General features: G+C 36.4%; 1 protein-coding gene across 1 annotated transcript in view; it reads left to right on the top strand.

The window, feature by feature from the left end:
• LOC131041625 (zinc finger protein ZOP1) overlaps positions 1 to 27,385 on the top strand; it is a 78,791-nt gene that overhangs the window by 31,673 nt on the left and 19,733 nt on the right. The window contains exon 2 of the mRNA XM_057974763.2: positions 5,624 to 5,824. Within this exon, the coding sequence (XP_057830746.1) occupies positions 5,624 to 5,824 (201 nt within the window). The remainder of the gene's footprint in view (positions 1 to 5,623; positions 5,825 to 27,385) is intronic.

Genomic DNA, 27,385 nt, shown 5'->3' with positions numbered 1-27,385 from the left:
ATGTCCCCCTCGTGTTGCCAAGTTTGACAAACTTGAGTCTCCAAGAAAAACGTGACTTTAATTCCCATAAACTTTTAGATTAGAGCATGTTCAAAAAGATGGAACACATTGTTTGCAATCAGTTTGGGATTGATGAGGAGAATGGGCTGATCTACACTATTTTGCAAGCAACCGTTAGATCTTGGGCACATTTACCATTTTTGGTCTGATTTGAACTCATTTGTTGCTAGCATTAGAAAACAAATAGTATTTTTACGTCCAAAGGATGATGGCTTATAATACTAAAATTATATTGGAATATTTGGTTTATTCTTTTAGTTGTCATTTGCTTTTCTTAGTTGTTGATCTTATCCTTCACAAATAAATTGTTTGCAACTCTTATTTAAGGAGACTTTCGCTCATTTGTTAATATTGAATATCTTGGTAATGATTCTCTTTGTCATTACTTTTAGTTTTTGTAGTATCAAATCAGAGCTTGGGTTTGGAATAAACCTCGGGATTGGTGAATGCAATTGGGTATTTGTGTTTGTGGTAGGGAATTTACCAAATGAAGCTGTATGGATTCGTACAAGGGTTTTTACAAAATTCGTGGGCTTTTTTTTGCAATTTTTTGGCAGATTTTGTTTCAAAATTCATGGATTATGTTTGTTGAATAAAATGTGCCTTGATTCTTGTGAAAAAATCAAATATAATTGTGGGTTTGTGTTTGGGAAATCGGAAATTTACCTATTTGAAATTCGTGGAAGTCTTTCTTGTGAAATCGAGCTAGTCTATCAGTGGAAATTGTGGCTTTTTACTGCTGCCAAACGCAACTAGATTGTTTGCAGATTTGCATCATTTTGTGAAGAAATCGCGAGTTATTCTTTTCTGGAAGTTTTGTGATTGGTTTTTTCACAGAAATAAAAAAAATTCACGTGATTGCATTAGCTGGTGATTGATGGGTTTTTTCACTCCTGTCGATTTTTTTTGTGTTTTTAATCTGCAAAAGCTTGCATTGTTTAACTTGGCCTCCAATGACAAATCTATACAATTTTTTGAAGGAGTTTTTTACAAAAATCATGGGTACAATAGCATGTAGGGTTTGGCATCAAGATATTGTCATTTCTTTGCCATTTTTTTTGGACGGCTACGGTTTTAGCCAAGTTTCCAATTTTTTCCAGAATTGTTTTGTAAGTTTTTGCCGATTTTTTAATAAAATCATGGTTTTTCTGCCCAATTGTAGTTTTTGACGATTTTTTATAAAATAAAATCATGGCTCTGGTGTCAACTAGGTTGTGACCTACAAGTCTAACATTAGGTGTTTTTGTATTGTGGGAGGGATGGCTTCATTGACCAACATAATGTTGGAAGGCAGCTTGAGGTTAACTAGCAAAAATTTCAACACCTAGAAACAAAGGATGCTCATGATCTTTGAATATAGGTGCCTTGATTAAATCATCCTCGGGACTAACACCTGAGCAATAGTTGCAGGAAAAGACCAGGACAAGTTCGATGAGCGTAATTGTGAAGTAGTTATGCTCATTAAATTATCATTTATAAATGAAATGCTTTTGAAGATTCCTTCAAGCACATCTTCTTTAGAGATTTGGAAACACCTGCTTGATCTGAATGAGACATGAGATGAAGGCAAGGCCTTCTTCCTAAAGAATATGTTGTTCTCAATCATTATGGATGAGAAGATGCCTTTGCAAGATCATTTGATGAAGATTAAAGACATTCGTGATTAGTTAGTTGCTATTGGTTGCACGATGGAAGAAGATATGGTGGTTATAACACTGAAAAACTTACCATGGTCATATGAGCATTTCATAGAAACACTCAACATCACATCTACCAGCGTTGACCTAGAGTTCGATGAATTGTGCAACAAACTCTTGCAGTAGGACATATGAAGTAGTGATTTAGTGAGAGTAGAACAAGCCTTTGAACCCAAGAACAAGGGAAAAGGCAAGTAACCTTATAAGAAAGGTCAAGGATAAAATAAAGATACTTCGAAGTATTTGTAGGCTATCACATGTCATTATTGTCATAAACTTGGTCACATGAAGAAGCATTGCAGAAAGAGGTTGGCTGATCAAAAATCCAACCAATGAGGAGCTCCATTAAAGGCTTCTATGGCCAAATGATCAGCATATCACTCCAAGTCTTTTATGTGGTACATTGATTTTGGAGTATCTAACATTTTACACACAGGTTGGATTGGTTCAGTGACTATACAGCTTGTTCAGATTTAGTGATTTTCAACGGTGGTGAGGAGTATATAGTTGTCGGCAAAGGCAATATTTAGATAACTGTTGGAGGGAAATCTCTTATTTTCCTCAATGTATACTATGTTTTGGGCATGCAGCTCAATTTGTTATCAGTGAGTCAAATTATGCACTTTGTTCCAAATTGGATGTCATTTTCAGTACACTAGTAGATATTCAAATTTCCTTGGATGGGGATTGAAAGATTTTGGGAAAGATTTTGGGATTTACGTTGTGCAAGCTAGTTATAAAACTCTTATGGAAGATAACTTGGAAGTTGAAAACTCTAGGCTTTGGAAAAGGGTATAGTATCCTAATGTTGGCTTAAGGTTAAAGCTTTCATGTGGCTTGCAACTTAAGATTAATTTCTTAACCAGGATAATATTCGTAAAAGAGGGTTTTTGGTCCAAATAAATGTATTTTTTGCCTTCAAGATAGAGTCTAGTATACATCTTTTAGATTCCGCGCTTGCCTCTTTTTCTTCATCGTTTATGGTGTGAATTGTTGGGAATTTCTTGGAATAATTTTTAGTCTATCCAACACTCTTTTGTGAATCAACCATGACCTTCTTTGAAGATAAAAGCCCACAATCTTTTCCATGATATTGGTCTTGGTATGAGTTGTTGGAATATTTGGTGGGAGCAAAATCAAAGGATTTTTAATGGTACAATAAAGCATATAAGTTAGGTTTGGGGGAGAATAATGACCAATCTAAAAGAAACCTGTCAAGTTTGTATTCAATATTATCAACCAAGTTCTTGGTGGCGATTCAGATATTTAATGAGACTTGGTATTCTTGTAATCTCATCTTCTTTTGCCTCTTCTAGTAATAACCCTTAGGATTATCAACTTTTGAAGTGGAAACTCCCTGTTCCTAGCTTGGTTAAAATTAACGTTGATGTTGCGTCAAAGGACAATCCTAGAAATGCTGGTACGGGAGGTTTTTGTGGCGATCATATTGGTAGAGTTAAGCTCTGAGTTGTAGTTAGTCTTCGTGTTGGTTCTAATAAATTTGTAGAAGTTATGGCCATTCGCTAAGCTCTTGGCTGATCATTTCAAAAGAAAGTTCTCTCACTTCAAGCAGTGGTAGTTGAATGAATGTAAGAAAGACTCAACATTCTCATTCACGATTTTTCATTTTTGTGTTGTTAATTGGAACCATACTAGAAGGGAAGGAAATCAGGTTGTTGATTTTTTTTGGCTAAATCAAATTCTCATTGGAATGATATTAATTGGTACTGGAAATGACTAGGATTGCCCTATTTGGGATATGAGCAATTATTTTAGTGATTTTGTGAATGCTGATTAGAATGCCTCTCTGGAATTGTGATTCTTGTTGCTATGTTTCTTGCTGGTGTATAGATTCTTTTGGTGTTCTTCTTGTTTATTCCACCATGGTTAACATTAGTATTACTATTTTAAAATGGTCTTATTTGTTGCTCTAGTTTTTCAATATAAGGGCAAACATTATTTTGATATTTAGACATCGATGTGACAAAATTTTGCATAATGCCAAACTATCTGATATTTTTTTTGTTTGGCAATTTTCTATTGGTGAAATGCTTCTTCTTTGCCATTATGAGGTGACAATCTTTCTATGGCAGTAGAGTTTGAACCAATGCAATAAGGTGTTGTAGCTTTTGCCTTGGTTGTTTCTTGAATGTGTTGAACTTGTAATGTCCCCACTGAGAAATAAAATTTAATAATAAATGATAATAATAAAATTAAAATATTTAAAATTAAATTAAAATATAAAATAATATAATTAAATATAATTAAATATGATTAATTAAAAATTAATTAAGTTAATGAAAAGTCAAAAGACATGAAAGGAAAAGTTGTGACTCCCTCAACAATGAGATATAAAAGGGAGAAGAGAACCTCATTTGAGAGGGGGGATAATTTGGAAATGAGAAGTGCAGATCTGATGTAAATAATAAGTGCAGATCTGATTATGAGAGGTTGTGTCCCTTTCAAAGGGCAGAAATAATGAAGAGTTGCACTCTATCAAAGGGAATGGTGAAAGGGTGTGTCTCTTGCCAAAGGGCATACATGATGAATAGGTGTGACCTCTCCCTCACATTGAGAGATATAAAGGAAAGGAATCAAAAGCGTCTAGTAAGATCACCATGGATCAGATCAGATCAGAACTGTTATTAAGTTACAGGCAGTAACATCCTTGTTCTTGGTGGTATGCATGGGGATGTGTTTAATAAGTATGCTTAATATATGAAGCCCAATAATGTTCTTATGCAGAATTAATAGTAATGCTAATATGGACTGCAATATGTATGACAGTCATACTTAATTTCATATATATATTCATAATACATAAGAAATATATATACTTATAGTCTAAATCATGTTATTACTTTCCGTATTTAAGATGGGATTGAGATGTTCCAAAGAGGGGCAGTCTAAATCCAAGCAATAGGTTAAGTCCCAAGATAGGGTGGGGATCAGCGACCCATAAGCCTTGAGGGTATAGACCCAAGATAGGTAAGGGCTTGGATCTATAAACTTTGAGGGAACCTATTGTAGTTGGTCTCTAAGCGCTTTGGTAACATATGTGAACCCTTCTCCCTTAAAACTGAAGTAGTAGCAGGGTTTGATATCTATATTAAGAACTATGAATAATGAAATTAATCAGCTAACGAGGAAAATAGACGAGCACTTGCTAATAACTTATTGAAGAAAATCTATTAATTTTAGTATATTTTAATAGATCAGGTAGGGGACATTACAGAACTACTATCAGTAATTTGTCACTTTCACAAGTATCAAACATTTGAAAATAGCTTTTGATTTTTGACCTTGCCCAAGATTGGTTTTTTTACTTCGTCAGTATGGAGTTCTCCAGCTGGGGTCTTACTTAGGATTGCATTCAAATTGCCTAAACTAGTTGAACATTTATTGTCCTTGCCCACTTTTCATGAATTTTTGTGTCTAAGGGTGTCAGGACACAACTTACAGATTCCAGAATGCATGGGCTGCAATGGACAGCATCACGTCTACAATCTCACGGACACGTTAGATGGATAACAGAATAAACAATATTCCTTATACCTTCCTTTACAATTACAATTTATAGACCAAAAAAGGTAAAACAGATGAAGGATCTGTTAAACACTGCAGAGGGAATAACAAACAACAGACATTGCATTTAACCACATTAGTGTATGATAACAAGGTTTTGGGAACAGAAATCAGATGAGCAACCTGTAGCTAACATAAAAATGTTGATCAGCCTGCTTACTTCCTTTTATGTTATATATATCAGGTTCACTTCTATCATCTCTTAGTTGATATTCATTTATTTTATTCTAGTCCAGTAATTTTCTAATCATGCCTCTTTTATGATTTTGTTTTTGTAACAGTATTGGGTGAGCCAAGGGAACAAGTGGTGTGATCAATGCAAGATATTTATTTCCAACAATCCTATAAGTATCCGAACTCATGAACTTGGGCAGCGCCACAAGGACAATGTTACAAAAAGGCTTTCTGCTATGCGGAAAGAGAATATTGCAAAGGAGAAAGAAAAACAGCAGGCTATGAAAGATCTTCAACAAATTGAAGCTGTAAGATCATTTGGGTAGTTTTTTGCTTAACTTTTTCTTTTTTTGTGCTGGAAGCAAGCACAGCTCTGTTATTGTATATTTATTCATTCCTGTAACAATAGACTGTATTTGATTTTATAATATCAAAAACAGGAGACTGTATTTCGCTTAATACTTTGCTTGAAATATTATGGATCTCTTCTTTTGTTAATTTTGATCATAATCCTAGCTATGGATGTTAAGAAAACCATTTAAATTATTTTAGTTGAGGTGTATTTGTAAAATTTATTTCAGTGCATATTCCATCAACTTGCACATTCTGAGCTTGGAGTTGCTAATTTCAGTGAAAATTGACAATAGGTCTTACAACTTGTTTTGAATTTCTTTTCTGACACCTGTCACATATTGTGTAGTTCGAAAGGATCCATCTTGAGAATATTTTTGGATCCTACAAAGGTCTGCTCTGCAAGAGTATTCTGTTGGAATCTAAAAGGAGTAGATCTGGAATTTGGTACAGGATTTAGAAGGATCCAGTAATATATATTGGTATATACATATCCTTGCATGACCTATAATTTCAAATAATGAACTGCTATCCTATAAATTGAACAAAGCATTGATTTGAAAAATTAATTCAAGGGTCAATGCTTGCAATATTTCAGCAGTTTCTTTTACCATGTGAATGTACAGTCTGTGATTCTTAATATTATTTTAAGCTTATTTTTTTTTATCCAGGACACTTTAGGAACTGAAAAAATCAAGATGCCTGTGGAAGTTCCAAGGTGAGAAAATACATCCATGCTGCAAGTCAGCTCCCTTTTTGCCCCTCTAAATTGGACCCAGTAAGTGCCTTTGGCTGGTGACTGCTACAACATGGTCTTTGTATATCAACTTGATCATGAAAGCATGTTACAAAATTTTGTAGATGATGGATTCAATCAAGTGGTGCTGCATGGAATCGTGTTTAGCATTTTACCTACACTCGTACACAACATGGAAATCCCATTTCACTTGCCTACAAGTCCACACCACTTTTGTGCATTCGTCAATGTGATAGTTTTTGAATAGTGAATTGAGATTCAATAAGAAATCTAAATCTTGCTAAATGTTTATCCATTAAAGAAAATAGTATACATGAATATTGCTATATGGTAAGTCTACTACAGTGTTTTCCCCCAAACTTTTAGATTTGTTAGGAAAAAAGAAACATTTCTAAAAGGATCCCTGCAGAATTCAACTCAAATAGAAAGAGAAAATAGAGGTTTCCTGTCACAAATCTCTAGGATTAAAATAAAGTGTGTAAATTACAAATATGATATGTTGTGGAAAACCACAATACACCATTTTACACTCTCTATTGTTCGACAAGCATGGCAAGCTGATGCCTTTAGATGGCTAAATTCTCATACCCACAAAACAAATTCTCATTTGGTGCCAAAATTGCCCTTCTTTCAGCATTGTAATGCTTTGCACACTCCATAATCAGCTCGGGGCATTGGATGGTTGGAGGGAAGCCCACAGTTGCAACAATTCCACTCTTGACCAACTTTGTGGCAATGGCTGACGGAGCACGTTCCATAAACTCTTCTTCTGAATTCTCCCAGCCTGAAAGTTCCCCGATTGGTGTCATTGGCCTCTTTCCACTTCAAAATAATCTTTGATTCTGGAAGGAATCCTCTTTGTTCATTCTTGATTTGCGCCTGCTGGGAGGTGTTCGCAGCCTTATTGGATTCCGCGATTCTTGCAAAATAAAATAATAAACATTAGATTCGTAATAAAGAAATTCAATAAATCCGTTGAGGAAGGAAATCCATGCTGCGATTCCAAACTTGGAATAAAATAAAACCTCCAAGAACGAGAACTTCTGGAAAATAATTAAACTTCACTTCTGACTTTTCTTTGCTTCTCTCTAGCTTCAAATTTCTCCAATAACTGTTGTGCAAAATGAATTCCAATTTGCCGTTTAAATAGAAGTCTCCCACCAAGCTACTAAGTTGGCGAGAGGTTAAAATTGGCAATTGCATTAAAATGCATCATATTTCCTTCGACAACTCACCATGCAAGTGGACCCCGCCATCGTCTTGAGTACAAAAAATGGAAACTTCCATAAAATCTCGAGTTGTGTGTCATAAATATGGAATATTCTCCTTGCATGTCACCAATTCATTAATTACAGAAATTTTTCCATTTTGGTCGCACAAAGATATTTTGAAAGATTTTCCTTCCCTGAAAGAATTTTAACAATTTTGTCCACCTCTGAAGGAATCGTGTACGCCTAGAATTCTAGGAGAGAGAAAATCCTTTGTAGAGAGATTTTTGTCTTGAAGGATTTTTTTTCGTATTCTTGCTCACATCTCGTCCTGAAGGGAGATTTTTCAATTAATCAATCATTTTTCATGTTTGAGGAATCCTCGTTTGGAGTTTTGGAGAGAGAAAATTCTCTCACTTGGCCAATTTTTCCGTGCTTTGGAATTCTTCTCCTTGGGTGCATTTCCACCTTGAGGAAGAAATTTTTTGAATTTTGAATTTTCCTCCTAAACCATGTTTTTTGCATCTTCTACTTGTCTTGGAGCGTGCTTTGTATTAGGAGGAATTTTGGAAATTGTGAAAATTTCCTCCTTGATGCCATCCTAGCGCTCTCTCTCTTGCTTGGGCACCATTTCACTATGAAGGAGGATTTTTTGAAAAACTTTGAAATTCCTCTTCAAGCTACTTCTAGCGCTCTCTACCCCCTTTGGAATGCATTTCTTCACGGAGGAAGGAAATTTTGACTTGGAGGCAAATTCCTCCATAACATCCTTTTAGCGCTCTTCCTCAACTTTGGGCACAAATTCCACATGGAGGAGCAAATTTGTGTTTGGGAGGAAATTCCTCCTGTTCATCACTTTAGCGCTCTCTCTTGACTTTGGGCGCAAATTGCATGAAGTGAAGGATTCTTTGCTTGGGGAGGAAATTTCTCTGTGACCCCATTTTTGTGCTCTACCTCAACCCTGGGCGCAATTTGCTAGGTGGGAAGGATTTTGAGGAATTTTGGAAATTCCTCCTCAACATGATTCTAGCGCCCCACCTCTTGCTTGGGTGCCATTTGACCAAGGTGAGGAATTTTTGGTCAAGTTTGGAAATTCCTCCTTGCAATATACCTTTTTTGTTCATCATTTGGACTTTGATGCCATTTTTGGATCGAAGAGAATTTCACATTGAAGGAACATTTTCTTGCCTTAGGATAGATTTTTCATGCTTTTTCCACTTCAGGAAAGGATTCCAGATAGCTATTTTTCTGATCAATTGCTTGCTTTTTCATCTTTCCGGATTTAGGACTCGAATGTTCAAGAGTGTTTTACCATTGGTGTCTTGCCAACTGCCTGAGATAGACCTGCCAAAAGTAGACTTACTAAAAATAGTAAGTACTTCCAAACATCAAATTAGGGAAAAATGGGATAGGGTGACACTAAAAATAGACATTGCTAAAAATAGTAAGTTTGTTTAAATGCAAAATTAGGCCAATCCGGGATGCAGGGAAGCTTACTAAAAATAGTATGTGCTTAGAATTCGCTCAAATTTCACTGGTAGCTTCCTTGAAGGGTTTTGACTCCATTGCCACTTTCAGATTTTCCAAAACCCTAAGAAAATGACCTCAAATCTAAGTCTAAAGGGCAAAAATTCTAAAATAGATAAAACAAGCTTCGGACTTAGCTAATTTTACTCAAAACACTTGCAGACATGATCAAAATTTACCAAAACAATTGCAGAACTAGGGAGATTGAAGAGACCGTTGTGAAAAGACCCAAAGAACCACAACCAAAAGACCAAGAGGACCAAAAATGTAGGGGGTCCCCATTTGGAATGGGGTGATGCGTGATTAGGTCACAATAGTTACCCTATTTCTTTGAAATTCCAATTGACGAGTTTTCAATTGGGATGTCGGAATTTGCTATAGGCGCTTCTACAATTACTTTATTTGATAAACAAACTACTTGATGTGCAAACATGTTGCGAATTAGTTCCTTCCTTAGTTGCAAGCTTTGTGAATAGATGGAAGATATTGGTGCTAGATTGTTGACATGATGAGGAACAAGGTTTCTTGAGTCTCCTCCTTAACAAGGGCATTAATAGATAGGCCCATCGACATCTTTTGCAATCTGCAAGCATTAACACACCCAGATTCTATCCATGATTTGGTGTTTATGTTTGCCATGATATTCAAAGTTTGGCATTTTAGATTGATCATTCCATTTTCACCAGGATTGATTTGTAGTCAAGGAAATTATCTTGTCACTGAGGGCAATGGAGCCATTTTTAATGGTAGTTGTACAATCAAACAAGATGGGTTGTGGCCCAATGTAATCCGTAGCATTTGGCTCCCTAAGGGCTGCATTGGTGGTGAGACTATGCCCATAGAGGGGCCTTGGTGTGTCCTTTGTCTCCTAGCTGCCTCCAATGTTTTGTAAGGTAAGGGAAAAACCGGCATCGCCACAAGCAGTGCCTTATTATAATTGTTAAAACTACTTGCCATACCCTCTCCCTTGGAAATTGTTGATGTGTTTTTTATGCACAATCAAACACAAAATAAAATACCAAGGTATCTTATCCTCTCTTGAATAAAGTCTCTCAAATGCTAAACTGTGTGATTAATTGGAAGTCTCCAAGGTTTCTATTGTTGGGTCTTGACTTGTGGATAAACTCAATTGGTTGATGTGATTGCTAGTAATCCAAGGGAACTTAGATTCTAACTACTTGCTTGGAAAATAAAATGATAAAAGAGATAGGGTTAGGGATTGTAATCTAATCCTAAGAATGTAAGAACAATGGACAATCTTTGGTGAAACTCGACTAAGCCTTGCTTTGACATGCAAAGCAACAACTCCACAAAGCTTAGTGCGATCTTCTAAGGTAAGTACACGATGTTCAAATCACTATCAACAACAAGGATACCATCAAGGCAATGCATATCAAATTGTTAATAGCAATTGAAGTTAAGCTCATTTAAAGATTCCAGTTGACCACACAAGACAAACTTACAATTAGCAAATTGCTAGTGGTATGGATATGACTTTCAGCATTGATCATGCACATAGTTCTTTCATTCATCTAAACAACATGAAAGTGAATTGAGAAGTAGAGACCATGCAACTTGTTGAAATAACACATCAAATTCACCATATCTTCAATGAAATCATATGCTCTTTACAACAAAATCTTGGCAACAATCTTTGCCGTCTCCTATTCTAACTTCTATTCTAATTGTTAACTATTAATTGCTATCTATGAACTTTTATCTATTACTCTACTCTTGTTGTATTCTTGCTATTATTCCTTTACAAATGAGAAAACTGAGCCTTATATAGATAGCTCTTTACAATGAATGGCTCAGATTGATTCACAATCAATGGCCAAGATTACAAAATGGAAAACCCTAATTAGGGTTTGTTACAACAAACTCTTTTTTGACCAATGAGAAAATTACATTTAGGTTCAATATTGAATGTGAACCAATGAAATATGAGGGTAGGTAGCTCAAGGTTTGTGCCTCCATACGATGAGTCAGGTGCATTGTATCCAGGCATGCTGATGTGGAACTCCTCCGATTGGTGGAATGATGACTAGGATGACATCTCAACTTGCTTGTAGACTTGATAGATCATCATGAAGGAATGTTGAGCAATATCTTTTGATACTCAACATTATTCAGTTTGCTCTATGTGATGATCGTGATTGATCTTCTCTTATTCATGATCTACTTGATGAATGGTGCAAATGGTTTGAATAAAGTCCTCAATGTACTCACTTTGATTCTTGGATTCCCGAAGGTAATTCAAGATTATGAAACATTCTTTCATCATGCACGTTATCTCTCCTTCAGGCTCCAATGCCTTGACTTTGATCTCTACTTTGCATGATTCGAACTTTATCTTGATGCTGAACTACCCCTTTGGAGCGTTATTCTGGTCCTTTTACAATCAGACTTGTCTTTGATTTCTTCCTTAGTCACTTGCAAAGCAAACAAAAAGGGGTGTCAAATATATAAAATACATATTAACTTCACTTACCTTTCACTTCCATATGTCTGATTTTGTGCTTGTTATAGGTCTGATGCAATGTGAATTTTCACAAAATTCTGCCTTTATCTGCCTTCAAAATGGACTGAAAATCTTCCAGGTTGGGATTAGAACCTTTATAATCCAAATCGCCTCTCTCAAAAGTATATTTTGATCAATGAAATGATGAAAATTTGTTGTCCAAATCGCTGATTTCCTTTGTCCTATCGCTGTCTTGAAGATGAAAATTGCCCTTCAAAATTATCGCCTTGAATGTAATGAAGGTAAAAATCGCTGATGTTTTGGAGTGCAGATCGGATTTTGCTTGAATAATGTTTTGATGTGTGACAAAATGAATTGCAAATACTCCATCTATATAGGTGCTAAGGGCTAAAAGTCGCCACTTTTCACTTCAGCTTCTCATTAGGCCGACATGTTTAGACAAAATAAAATCCTCTTATTGAGCACTTTTACCCTTGCTTATGCTAGCCGACTTATCATTGATTGGGAGATGGCTTCATTTGGTGGTTGATTTGAACAATTAACTTGGCATTAAGTGCTTCATTTGCACTAAATTGGCGGCTTAGAACCATTCAATTGCACAATGAACTTGATAAATTAACTCCCATTTACACAAAAAATTCTGTTTTAAACCCTTCATTTGCATAAGATCATTTTACCTTGGGCGATGTTTAGTGGTTTGTTTGCACTTTACAATCTTGGCCGCAATTTTGAGTTCATTTGTACTTGATAACATGGCGGCCTTTTCATCTCCATTTGGACTTGACATCTTGGGCGGCTTTTTGTGTTCATTTGGACTTGATGATCTTGGCGGCATTTCACCTTTCGTTTGGACTTGATCAAAACCTCTTTCGTTTGGACTTAGAAGCTCTTTCGTTTGGACTTGATCAAAACCTCGTTCATTTGGACTTAGAAGCTCTTTTGTTTGGACTTGATCAAAACCTCTTTCGTTTGGACTTGATCAAAACGCCTTTCATTTGGACTTAGTTGCTCTTTCGTTTGGACTTGATCAAAACGCCTTTCGTTTGGACTTGATCAAAACGCCTTTTGTTTGGACTTAGAAGCTCTTTTGTTTGGTCTTAATCAAAACGCCTTTTTTGTTTGGACTTAGAAGCTCTTTCGTTCGGACTTGAGCAAAACGCCTTTCGTTTGGACTTCGAAGCTCTTTCGTTTGGACTTAGTACATTGAGTGGCTTTTCCTCCATTTGGACTAAATGACCTTCATTTGTACTTTGGTGTTTTGCACTTCGTTTGCACCATTTTCATTTCACATTTTGTTCGCACCTCTTTTTTTCATTAATCTCAAACTTGTCGTACCACTTCCAAGTCTTAAATTTTAAAACTTGAAGGGTGGCATTTTCTTCTTCATTTGGACTAAATTGATTTCTTGCTTCATTCGTACCACTTTCATTTTATCAATCTCAAACATGAATGGGGCGGAATTTTGACCTTCATTCGTACCAAGTCCGTTCGTCATTTTGTTCGTACCACTTCCAAGTCTTGAACTCTCCAACTTGAAGGGTGGGATTTTCATCTCCATTCGTACTAACTTGAACTTGCTAAGCAAACTTTTGTCAAAGTCATCTCTTAGAGCGAACTCATGCCTTTGTCCAATTTTCTCATCAAAATCTGAACTTAACCTAGGGCATGAAATTTCACAATTTATCCATATTTGAAAGCAAATTTTGATGACTCCCTTCGTTTGACCCATACTACTTCAAACCTTTATTGCATACCTTTCAACTATGAGACTCTTCTTGCAAATTGACAACTTTCTTGCCTCTTGACAATCTTAGCAACTTTGCAATTTTGACACAACCTCAACCTTAAAACACATCCCCTCTCACAAGCAAGGGCTAGCAGCTAGTAAACTTACCAAGCTAAGACAACCTAACTAAACACCTAAGCTTAAGCCAAAAGTGGGGGTCCCCATTTTTGATGGGGCGATGTGTGAAAACGTCACAACAAAGACCATTGTAATTATTTCTATTCCCCCTGATGTCTAGACGTGTGGCCCCTTGGTGGACTGCATGATTCCCTCTTTTCCTTGATTCACGCTAGCTTATTTGTCTCATGTCAAATCAAGTCCTCAACGGAAAATGGCAATTAAAGATTTTATCAAGATCGTAGTGGATGATGTTGAACAAATTTATGCTAATTCCTCCATTGCAGTTTGTTTATCCTTGCACATTGTAGTGAAGAACGAGAAAGAAGAAAACTGAACTTATTGGGGAATGTATTTAATCTAATGTATTTCTAACTGCAACCTGCTAGGTGTTTGGAGTAAAACAGCACTACATTCTCTTCATAGGTCACAGGATAATTACACAGAAAATGGTAGAGCAACAAAACTGAAATTACACAAAAACTACACCATGAATCACAAATAATAAAATCTTGGATGATATTATGCTCTCCTAGTGATATCAATACATTCACATTGTTGGCTTATAAAGCAATTATCTTCCTAAAAAAGCAACTAAAATTTCCTATGGGAAAGTAACTTCCAAACTATATAACTCCCAACTAAAATATTAAACCAATATATTTATTTTACTACTAGCATCTATTTTATTATTTATTTACTAACTATTAGCTAATTATATGCTATTGATGTAATATATATCAAACACATTTTCAATGGAGAGCATATTCTTTTTCTAGTCATGGTTTGCTTTGGCTATTGTTCAACTTCCTTGACCCAATAATGCATCATATGCTTTCTCATGTAAAGAAGTGACCACAAAATTCAATAAAAATGTTTTAGTTCTTATAAGTATCTTTTGGGCAAGTAAAATTCCTAGTATTTTGATTCCTTGTTGGTCTACACCCATTAGTTGAAAAGTTGGGGGCTAAATGCTTAGTTTGCCTAAATTTTTCTAAGTATATTTGGGAAGCACATTATGCTTGGTTCTTTATCAATGGTCATCTCAGTGAGTTTCTTCACAAGTATTTTCATATGCACAAGTGCCAGTTTGTTTGTGAGGATTATGATCGATAACACTGTATCAATCACTTGATCATTGCATATTAGAGATTCTATTAAAGTCTCATTTTCATGATGAGCTATTTTTGTTTTATTGTGCTACTTTTTATTACCATTGTGACAATTGCAGCCTTAAGTTTTGAGATGCTTTGTAATAAGTCCGCCATCTTGACTAGTACCGTAGTTTGTAGTACATTCAATATTTTCATCTGACTCCAACCTGCTAGTGGTAATACTAGCCAGTTCCTTGGAGCAATGACCTTCCTTTGCCATTGCTTGCTCTTCTTGTGCTCGTGTGGCAAGTCTTTCTTTCAATATGTAGATTTGGGTAAATGACCTTCTTAGTACGGTCTCAAATGATTGCTAATACTAAGTTTGTTTCTTTCTCTATCAATCATGTTCATGCTAGCTTTTTGCATTGGGCTTCCTACATCATCATGATCTCCAAGTCCACCCTATTTGCACAATATTTTTTTGTTTGTTTTGAATTATGTGATGGTCTCTTGCGAAATGTCCTCGTTCATTGCATTGCCCACATTATATAATGGGATGCCTTTTGGAGTAGTATTGTATCCAAATTCTATCTCTGCTTTTATTATTGAATCTATTATTTTTATTTCTTTGATTCCAATCATTTGGAGATGCATTTTTGTCTAGGTTAGCAAAATGAAAATTTGGATACGAGTATAGGTACACGGGTACGTTATGTTGGTTCAACTTATTTTTGGAGGCATTTGGGTATATTTTGGGTATGTTCATACTAAAACAAATACAATCCCATGATACCATGTTAGTTCTCAGACAGCTACCGATTAATAATATTATTCTTGATTCTATATCATATCTTGTTCAATACTCATTACACACTTATATAGGAGTTCAATCTCCTACATTGTAGTAACCATTCCCTAATTATCAGAGTTGTTCTAACAACTCAAAATACAATCCTGATCAACTCTTCTCACACCTAGAAAGCTACGTGAGTACTCACTTTGCCTCATTCACTCATTCATTCTAACTTAACACACATTATTATTCTAACCGACGTGAACGCTAACATGAATTCCTAACACACACACACACACAAAGCCTAAAAATAGAGTTATGATTAGAATATTGTATATTTTGCATATGCTAAACAAAACCATTACAAGTTTCAAAACTTGAAATACAATTATATTTATTTGATATCAATTTGTCAAACTTGAATATCATTATAGATAATCAATGATGATTATTCAATATTACAATTAGTAACCAACATCATATGAGTCATCATCAAGACTATCATCATCATCATCATCATCATCATCATCATCATCATCATCATTAACATTAGATGATGCAAGAAGATAAGGAGTACCTCAAATTTGAAAATGATAATTTTTAAAATAAAAAAAATTAAATTTACAGACTGCAATAAAAATTAATAAACGTGTATTAAATTTTGATTGCAAGAATTTGGAGGTTTGGTAATTTATGGTCATTGAGGTACCATCAAGAGTGAATATCCTTACTATACTTGTCATGAAGAGTGAAAATATTTTGACCTTCGGAGGTTGCAAAATCAGCAAACTCACTTGCAACTGCATCCTCCATATCAGGATTAGGGAAGAATTTAATAAGTGCTTTCTTAAACCCTTTATTGACTTTTGCATCACAGTATGGTGGCACCCTTGTGGGCATAGCGAGGATATCTTTGCTGTGATATTTGGGGCTCAACATAAAAAAAAAGATGGAGTGGGGTGGTAATTTTGTTCCACTGCTCAACTCAAATTGACTGCACCTCTTTTTACAATGTTTCTTCAGGATCTTGCTCTCTTTCATTTATGATGGATTTCATCTTCTAAGTTATTGAGTTGATGCCATTGTAAACCTTTCCCAAATATAGCTTATCTATATTTGTAAAGGTGATCATACTCATGATGGTCTTGGTGAAACGAAGAAGATATTTAACATGATCCCACAAAGTGTCATTTAGGATCATTTACTTTACATTTATTTCCCTCCCATTGTTAGATCACCTCCATATAGAATAAGATTAGCCAACAACAATGATAGAAAACACCTCTTGCACCTGTGCAAGTCATCTCAATATGGTTGTGTTGGATACAAATCTGGTCACTGTAACATATTTGAAAAAAAAGGCAAAGAAGAATGCACAATTCTTAAAAATAAATTATTAAAGTGAAACATAAAATTAAAAAATCGCATTATTTCAATTGCCTTCAATAGTTCTAGTCACAAAAATGATCTAATAATGGCCTATGACATGTGGTGGCTTGTGATGAACATTTCGATCTCTTTAGCCTCAGCATAGACTTGTTTGATAGAATCTATTTTCCAACCAAACTTTTCTAGCATGAAGCTGAACAAGTGGACAACAAGGTGTCTAAAATATATGTGAGAACTGTCTCAGTCAACATACCAGCTGTTTTGATCGATCAAAAAAAAACATACCAGCTGTTTTGCAATTCTTTGTGATGTTCATTACAACTCAAACAATATTTTGAGGATCCACTTTTGGAATGGATTATATAAAGATGTTAGCAATAAGCTGTGCATCCTTCGCTCTAAAAAATTAATTGCTCAAATAATTGAATTATCTTATTCATGAACATACAACGTGTTGATGTGTTTTTTAGGCACACGTGAACACAACATAAAATACCCAAAAGTATCTTATCCTCTCTTGATCAAAGTCCTCCCAAATGCTAAACTTTTTGATCAATTGGAAGACTCCAAGGTTCTTAATGTCGGGTCACGACGTGTGGATAAGCTCTGTTGGTTGATGTGATTGCTGGTAATCCAAGGGGACTTACGTTGAATACTTGAATTGCTGGAACTTTGATCATTTGATATTGCAATCTTGTGATGGTTTCTTTCCTAAACTATTTTGAATTGGAAAAAAGGACAAAAGGGAAAGGGTTGAAGAATTCTATTCTAAGGTCTAGAATGTAAGAAAAGGATGAATGGTTCTATGGAATCCTACTGGGCAAGGTATCACCATCAAATCAAACAATCTGACACAAGCCCAGTGCAATCATCTAAGGTATAATTCAAAGATGTTCAAATCATTACCATCAAACATTGATTACCATTCAAGTTAATGCATAAACAATGGACGTATAACAATTGAAGCTAAGCTCATATAACTTCAGTTGACCATGCAAGGCACACTTCAATCAGCAAGAGGCTAGTGGTATGGACTAAATGGATTCCACACAAATGCATTCAACAAATTCCTCCATTCAATCTAATCAACATGAAAGCAAATGAGAAGTAGAAACCATGCGATTTGTTGAAATAACACATTTCACCATGACTTCAATGAAAAGAGTATCTCCATTTACAAGTCTTAGCAACAATTCCTCCTCTTATTCTAATCTAACTTCTAATTACTATTAACCTCCCATTATCTTCTTAACTATTAACCTCTATTCGCTATTCACTATTAACCATTACAAATGAGAGAGAGAAGCCTTATATAGTGCTCCCTCTACAATGAGTGGCTAGGATCAAATCTCCATCAATGGCCAAGATTTTACAATGAAACCCTAATTAGGTTTGTTAGAACAAACTTTATTCTTGCCAATGAAATAATTACAACATTTGGACACATGTCCTCTCTTGAATATTTGACCAATAGATAGTGGGAGTAGGTACATTGGAGTTTGTGTCCCCATGGATGAGTCAGGTGTATAGTATCTAGACATGCTGATGCAAAACCTTCCGATTGCTGAAGTGGTGACTAGGATGCCACCTCAATCCGCACTTGTAGACCTGATAGACTATCATGAAGGAATGTTGAGCAATATCTCTTGATACTCAACATTATTCAGCTTGATGATGGTGATAGATCATATTCCCAATTTATATCATGTTTTTCAAACTGATCTTCTAACTTTGATTAACTCTTCTGGAACAATCACCCACTGTATTGGCAATGATTCTTTGATTTCCGGAGGAATTTTAAGATTGTGAAATTTTTTCTCCCTTGAGTGCCTTCATTCTCATGTTGTATTTACTCTGCCCCATGTTGCGGATATTGATGCCGACCTCCTGTCCCACTTGTATTTGATTTTAACATGACGGCATTGATGTGTGACTTTTCATCTCCTTCAAGTGGTAGACTTCCTTCTTCCTTGCTTCTATAACCTTGAATTGATGCACCTAATCAAAAGATGTGGCTGATAGTATTTAGGAAATTTGCTGGTGTTGAAGGTATATGACTGAATTCACTTCTCTAATGATCAAACTCGCTGCTCTGCTCTTCTTGAAGAAGAAATTCGCTTTGAAATGGTGATTGAAATGAACCGTTTGAATTGATATTTATATACATCAAGTGTGGGGGGTGTGACTTTTCATTCCTAGGCTGACTTGATTGCAATTGAACATTTCCTTTTTTAAACTCAAACTCTGGTGCTAAAATGTATTTAGTCATGTTGCTGGGAGTATGAGTTAGGAAGTTCTCTCCTAAGAAGGAGCAAAGGAAGTGCAGTTCGCTCCTAAGATGGGGCAATGGAAGTGCACTAAATTCGCCACCCAGCTGGCTCTTAGCTACTGTTTCATCAATTTGCCCTCCTTTCGTCAACTTATGTCTTGGGATTTTGCTCTCTTTGCATGTGAATGCATTAAATTATCTTCAATGAGTGCCTTGGAAGCCATTTCGCTTCCTTCCATTGGCAATGGAAGTCAAATTCGCTCCCTTCCATTGGCAATGGAAGTAAGCGAAGTTCAAACTCTTAGCATGATTCCATCAATTTGATTTTTCTAATGAGCAATGAGCAAAGGTGAGGTTTCATTTAAGGTGAAGCATTGGAAATGCTTAAAACTTTGTTCTCCACTCGCTCAAGCTTACTCAATCACCCTTGCACATGCAAAAGAGGGCACGTCGCTCCCTTCCATTGGCAATGGAAGTGAGCGAAGTAGCCACATACTTAGCCAACTTTTGAGATAGCTGGTTTAAACATTAAATTCATTGCTTAAACAAAGGCACTATATCATGATTTAAGACACTTTGGACCTTGTGGAAGGCAGATGAGGGAAGTTCGCTCCCTTCCATTGGCAAAAGAAGTGAGCGAGCAGATGAGGGAAGTTCGCTCCCTTCCATTGGCAAAAAAAGTGAGTGAACTTCCTGCCAGTGGCAAAGGAAGTGGCATTGCTCCCTTCCATTGGCAATGGAAGTGAGCGAAGTTCATGCCAGGGAGCAATGGAAATGCATTAAACTCTTTATCTCCACTTTGCTCTTAGCCTTCCAACCACTAAGAAACCTCAAAAAGTACTTCTTCCATTCAAATTCTGCTTTCATTTGTATTGTCACACCTGTCTTTGCAAACTCGATCAGCTTTTCTTCTCTCATCTGCACCATATGCTGGTGGTACTTTGGGTTTCATTTGCAGGAGAAAGTCTATTTGATCAATAGTGTTCACCTTATTTCACTCAGGTAGATCAGTGTTCTGTGCTTTACTGGCACAAAGTGGCATCTTTCACCTTTGTTTTGAACAAAACCTCTCTTTCTTGTGAATTTCAACTTCCTTTTTCTTATTGTTGATTAATCCTTCTTGTAATTGTATCACTATGTTAGTGAGGTCTTATTCTTCTTCATGTAAAGTAATCCTTGAATGCTACCTCAATCTTGATGTTGTCTTGAAATGTGAGTTGCTTATCTTGAATCTGATCTTCTTGACTTCTCCACATGACTATTCCTCCATGCTTCCTTGAATGCTCATCTTTCCCAGCCTTCCATCTTCATACCAAATCTGAAAGACCAAGAAAACACTTAGATTAAAATTGTGAACAAAAACACTAGGTTAAGGAAATGTGAGATGATTCACTTCATGAAACTCTTCATCATCTGGAAATAGCACCAAGGGTTTCTGCACATGATATTTCAAATCTGCAAATGCACTTTCAGACCTACAAATGACATATCAGATCTGGACCTGCACAAAATTAGGGAGGAAAACACCCAGTTTTGAATATGAACAGCTTGTTTGTCCTCATGAATTGCTTCCCTTCTTCTCTGATTTGGCTTAAATTTGATCTTCTTCAAGATTGCATTAATTTCTGCTTGAATTCATATCAGGACTGCATAAACTTGTTCCCAAAATCTGATGTAGATTATAATTCATGTCTGCCAGATTATTCACTTAGATCTGCACCTCCTGAATTCTCCTTAGAATCTGATTATCTCAATTCAAATATGAATTCACACCTTTATCTTGTCATTTTCTTATTCTCTTCTTATGATCTGATTTTGAATTTAAATCCCCCCCAATGTTTTGTTTATGTGACACATCTTTCACTTCAGAGGCCAGCTTGTTTATTTACTTAGTGCCACACCTTGCCTTTATATTTTATCGTGGATTTAAGGGGCTTGAGCATATGTTATAATAGTGAGGTGGATGCTCCTCTACTTTGTTTTTTTTTAAATGCCTTATAACTTTTCTTCTTTGCAAGGTTTTGGTGGGGCCCAAGCATAGGATACGATAGTGAAGGGAGTCAAAGGAAATGCTCTATGTCTTAAGGAAACTTGTTAAATCTCCATTTTAGAGTGTGTGGGGCTCAAGATGTGTGGCAAGGATGGATGATGAAATGTGAGGTGCTGAAGAAAGACCACGGGTGAAAGGGAAGTAGAGGATGTTGGGGAAAGGGAGACATAAGGGATATGGAGGATGAAGGTAGGAGATGGGATAGGATAGAAGGTAGGAGGTGTGGTAAATGGAAGTAGGAGGTGTAAGCTAGGATGGGATGGAAGTTAGTGAAGGGAGCTTAGGATGTAGGATGGAAGGGTCGGTTTAGGCTAAATAGAGGGTGGTTTAGGATAGGATGTAGGTTAGGAAAATGGTAATTAGGGATAAAGGTGGGAAATGGGAATAACTAGGTGGGTAGGGAGTTAGGATGGAGTAGGCTAAGGGGTGTGAGATGGAGGGTAGAGGATGTAGGTGTAGGCAAAGGTAGGTGGAGGAAGGTTAAGATAAATGGAAAGAAATGGAAGGAGATGAGAGGGAAGAAATGAAAGGGGAGGTGGAAATGGAAGGGGAGACGTGAGGGATGTGGGATGGAGAGAGAGAGATGGAAAAAATAGAAGGGTGATATGGTGATGGCAAAGGTGAGGAACGGAAATGGGAGTGATCGAGTTTGGGCACCCATTGGCAGTGTTGGGAGAAGGGGAAGTGGTAAAACCTTGGCGGGGCAATAGAAGTGCTGTCAATGCCTCGGTTGTTCTTCCAAGAGGGCAAAGGAAATTTTCCTATACTTAGCCAATTTTAGCATTTCATCCCTAGCCTTGCAAGCAAAAGATGAGTCATTCATTCCGAAAGCCTTGATAACTGACTGACTTCACTTCATCCTAAAGAGACAGACTTGAGTTGATTAACTTTTGACCAACTATACTTCTTCAATGCGAAGGCTAATAGCAAAATATTCTACTACTATCCTAGAAAGCAGAAAAAAGTGGGGGTCCCCATTTGCAATGGGGCGATGTGTGAAAACGTCACAACACAACGTATATATAGAGAATTACATGACGGTGTTCTAAAAAGAACAAACTGTTTAACTGAAGCTTCAAACTGAAGCTAAAAAGCTAAATATGCTTAAAAAGCTAAATACGCCTAAAAAGCTAACTACGCCTTCTACTAAAAGTAGTAGTTACACTAAATGAACTAAAAAAAGACAATTAAGACAACAACTAAGATGACCATTATAGATTAAATATAATATTATTTTAATACACTCGCCCCTTGGAATCTGTGATTTTCAAAAACATCGCTCCTTAGGGCACATTGTAATTGTTGATGTATTTTTATGCACTATGCAACACAAAATAAAATACTAAGTATTCTATCCTCTCTTGAACAAAATCCTCCTAAGTGCTAAATTGCGTGATCAAATGGGATGACTCCTAGGTTCCAAATGTCAGGTCTTGACGTGCTCTTGGATAGACTTAGTGTGTATTCTGTGATTTTGTTGGAATCACAAAGGGGATTTATGTTGAACCTGAATGTTTGAATGCTGTTGGAACGTGAAATTTACTTGATTTAAAAAAAAAGGTACAAAAGAGATAGGGTTTAGGAAGCTAATCTTATCCTAGAATGTAAGAGACTAAGAATGACTTAGTGAAATTCAACTATTCTCTGCTTTGCCATGCAAAGCAACAACTCCACAAAGTTTAGTGTGATCTTCTAATGAGAGCAAAATGATGTTCAAATTACTACCAACGGCATAGATACCATTAATGCAATGCATAGCAATGAAGAAGTAGCAATTAAGCTTGGCTAAATGAGTTTAGTTGACTACGCAAGATACTTCACAATCAGTGAAATACTAGTAGTATGAACATAAGAATTTCACCATTAATCATCCATAATAGCTTCCATCTGTCTAATTAACACCATCTATCATGAGGATATAACAAGAAACCATGCAATTATGTAGAAGAAACAACACTTTTCACCATAAATTCGATGAAAAGGATGTTTATTTACAAACTTGGCAACAATTTCTGCCTTCTCCTACTCTACTCTTCTTCTAACTGCTGCTCTTGATCTCCTAACTATTGAACTATTAACTATTAACCCTTACAAATGAGAAAATTGAACCTTATATAGATAGCTCTTTACAATGAGTGGCTCAGATTGATTTACAATCAATGACCAAGATTACAAGATAGAAACCCTAATTAGGGTTTGTTACACATTACATAGCATTTAATGCTTGACCAATGATAAAATTACATTTTATAGGACACATGTCCTTTGAATAATTGACCAATAGAAAATGAGGGTAGGTACATTGGACTTTGTGCCCTTATGTGTTAGTCATCTACCTCGTTGGATGAGCTAGGTGCATTGAACTTGGACACCTTGACCTGGAATGATGTGATTGGATAAGTGATGACTTGGCACCACCTCAGCTAGCTGCACCCCCTGTAACTCATCACAAGAATGTGATTGTAATTCCTCTTGATCATTTGACTTTTCATCTTCTTGTTTGAGAATTCCGCGTTCGTGCTGCATTTGATGTAGACCTTGTGATGTTTTATGCTTGATCCTTCTTGTGTGATCTTGTGAAATCCTTTCCTTCAAGCAGCTTCCTTGAATGTATTGCTGAACTTGTATTGTCGAATCTCTCTCTACGTGGTGAAGTTCCATCTCCATTGCTTCCATAACCTGAAAAGCAAACACAACTTGATCAAGATATAGAAGAGAACAACTTCATTCTTTAAATCTGGAAATGAACTCCCTTTGTTTAATCTCTGATTTTCACATTTCAATGTCTGATTCACTGATGTTCTAAAGTTTGATTTGTCATACTTTTAGTCTAAGCCTTCACTTCTTTAGGTCTGATTTTGTAATGTTTTTAAGTCTGATTTTGATTTGAGTTTCTGATTTGAACTTGCTTCAAGGTCTGACTTCATTTTGCAAGTCTGATTTTTCACTGTTCTACTCTTAGCCGTGGATTTAGGCATCAACTAGAAGTGCCTAAAGATTGATCGGGGATTTGAAATCATTAGCAGCTGATGTGAAGGCAGGTCAGAGATCTTGCCCCTAACTGGAAGTTCGTGGATTTGAGGTGGCATTGTGTTTTTCATGCACATGCGAAGACATAATAAAATACCCAAAAGTATCTTATCCTCTCTTGATCAAAGTTACTCAAATGCTGAAGATTAGCTTAAGGATCACTTGAGATAACTCCAAGGTTCATAAATGTCGGGTCACAACGTGTAGATAAGCACAATTAGTTGATGTGATTGCTGGTATCAGAAGGGGACTTACATTGAATACTTGAATTGCTGGAACTTGATCATCTGATGTTGCAATCTTGTGATACTTTTTTTATCCTAAACTAGCTTGAGTTGAAAAAAGGGCAAAAGTGAAAGGGTTGAGGAATTCTATTCTAATGCCTAGAATGCAATAAAAGGGGTGAATGATTCGATGGAATCCTACTGGACAAGGTCTCACCATCAAATTGAACGATCTGACACAAGCTTAGTGCAATCTTCTAAGGGATAATTCAAAGATGTTCAAATCATTACCATCAAACATTGATTACCATTCAAGTTAATGCATAAGCAATGGATATATAATAATTTGAAGTTAAGCTCATATCATTCCAGTTGATCACACAAGGCACACTTACAATCAGCAAGAGGCTAGTGGTATGGACTAAATGGATTCCACACAAATGCGTTCAACAAATTCTTCCATTCAATCTAATTATTCATCATCTAACATGAAGATCCAACAAGAACCATGCACTTTGTAAAGAAACAACACATTCCACCATAACTTCAATGAAAAAGAAGTTTATTTACAACTTTGGCAACAATTTCTGCCTTCTCCTCCTACTCTACTCTAGCTACTATCTAAGCTCTATTCACTATTCGCTATTTTCTATTAACCTTTACGAATGAAGAGCTCGAGCTTTATATAGAGAGCTCATTACAATGAATGGCTAGGATTGAACCTCCATCAATGACCAAGATTTTACAATGAAACCCGAATTAGGGTTTGTTACAACAAACTTCTCTTCTGGCCAATGAAATAATTCCAAGGCTTGGACACATGTCATCTTTAGAATACTCGACCAATAGATAGTGAGGGTAGGTGCATTGGAGTTTGTGCCCCCATGGGTGAGTCAGGTTCACTACATCTGGACATGCTGATGTGGAAATCCTTGATTTGGTGAGTGGTGACTAGGACACCATCTCATCTTGCACTTGAAAACTTGGTAGATCATCATGAATGAGAATTGAATATTATTTCTTGATACTCAATACTATCCAGCTTCGGCAATGATGATGATGATCCTCTATGATTAACTCTTCTGAAACTATCCTCTTGAATGTCTCAATGGAGGTGCAAGGTATATATGTGGCCTCCCTCTTAGATTTGAATTTTGATATTGCCTTGTCATAACTGCTCCTTCACTCTTTTGGAAACTCTTTCTTTGTAATTCTCTTCATGCTGTTGATGTTGTAGATCATGTCCTTGTATAAGTAAATCCTTCTTGTGTAGTCACCTTCCTTGATATTCTTGTATTTGCCGATAAAGTTTTCCTCTTTGAAGTTGCATGGTGGCGGGGTCTTGCAATCCTCCTTTTGCATCTACAAAACATAACAAACATGATATCAAACACACATATAATATATAACCTTCACAATCTCTTAATTTGACATAGTCTCTGATTTTCTATGTGTTGCAGGTTTGATGAGTGCATTTAGAGAGGAGGCCGCTCCTTGGTTTGAGCAAATTTGTTGTCTCCTTGATGAATTTGCTTCTTCCTCTGTGAATTTCGTTGTCACTATTGATTAAAGTTACTGCTTTTGGATCAGATTTGCTGTTGATGCTGATTGGATTCTTTGCCTTGCTAATGAAATTCGCTATTGAAGGAAGAACTTGCTGTAAATTGTTGATTGAATGAATGCTTTGAGTCCTCCTATATAGGCACCTTTAGGGCAAATGACATATCTTTTAGGGTGAAGGCCGACTTTACTCATGAATTTTGACATTTTGCTTTGTAACCTTAGTGGATTTTCAATGTAGCTTTGCAACATTTTCTAAGTTGGCCTTTTGAAGCACCTTTGCTATTTGATATCAAGGCGGATTTTCATGAGACCTATGCCATTCAAACCCTTGGTCGGATTCTTGAGAGGTCTTTGCTAACCATGGTGGCTTTTCAGGTCACCATTGCATGTAATGGTCAAGGTGGCATTTGGGATGGTCATTGCAACTTCTAGTGAAGGTGGCACTTTGAAGGAGCATTGCAAGTCAGCATCATGGGTGGCTTTTAGAAGGACCTTTGCAACTCCTTGATCATAGCGGCATTTGAGTAGACCTTTGTAAGTCAATCTTCAAGTCGGAATTCTCTGACGCCTTTGCAACTTTTGCTTTCTTTGTGCAAATATAAATGACCCTTGCATCTCTTTCCTTGCCGGCAATTTCTTGGACCTTTGCAAGTCAATCATCAAATCAGATTTCTTTGATACCATTGCACCCTTTAGTTCTTAGGCGGCCTTTTGTCTCACCTTTGCAAATTTTGCTAGTGGCGACAATTTTGAAGACCATTGCATGTTAACAACATGGGCGGAATTTTCAGGGAGCATTGCAAGTTAAGATCCTGGCGGAAATTTGAAGGGGCATTGCAACTGCATACCTTGGCGGCATATTAGGGGGTCATTGCAAGTTTTACCTTGGGCAGCTTTTAGGGTCACCTTTCCAACTCTTCCACACTTGGTAGCATTTGGAGATAGCTTTGCACTTTGAAACTAACCTTTGCAATTCAACACTTAGGTGGAATTTTGAGCTACCTTTGTAGTTGAAGACCTTTGCAATACAAATTTGAAATTGTTAAGCTAACATTAATCAAGATCAATCTTTTGAGTAAACTCATGGCCTTGTCAAGTTTTGCATCAAAACCCTAGTTCATGCCATCTCAAACCCCTAAAGTCCTCTAATTTGCAAATTGACATCCTTCAGGAACATCAACCACCTCGACAAGGTTGTCAACACAACCTCAATCCTGACTTGGCAAGAC

Source organism: Cryptomeria japonica, chromosome 8 (assembly GCF_030272615.1).
Source record: "Cryptomeria japonica chromosome 8, Sugi_1.0, whole genome shotgun sequence".
NCBI lineage: Eukaryota > Viridiplantae > Streptophyta > Pinopsida > Cupressales > Cupressaceae > Cryptomeria > Cryptomeria japonica.
Note: the sequence above shows the minus strand (reverse complement) of the source record. Positions and strands in the feature narration are given on the sequence as shown.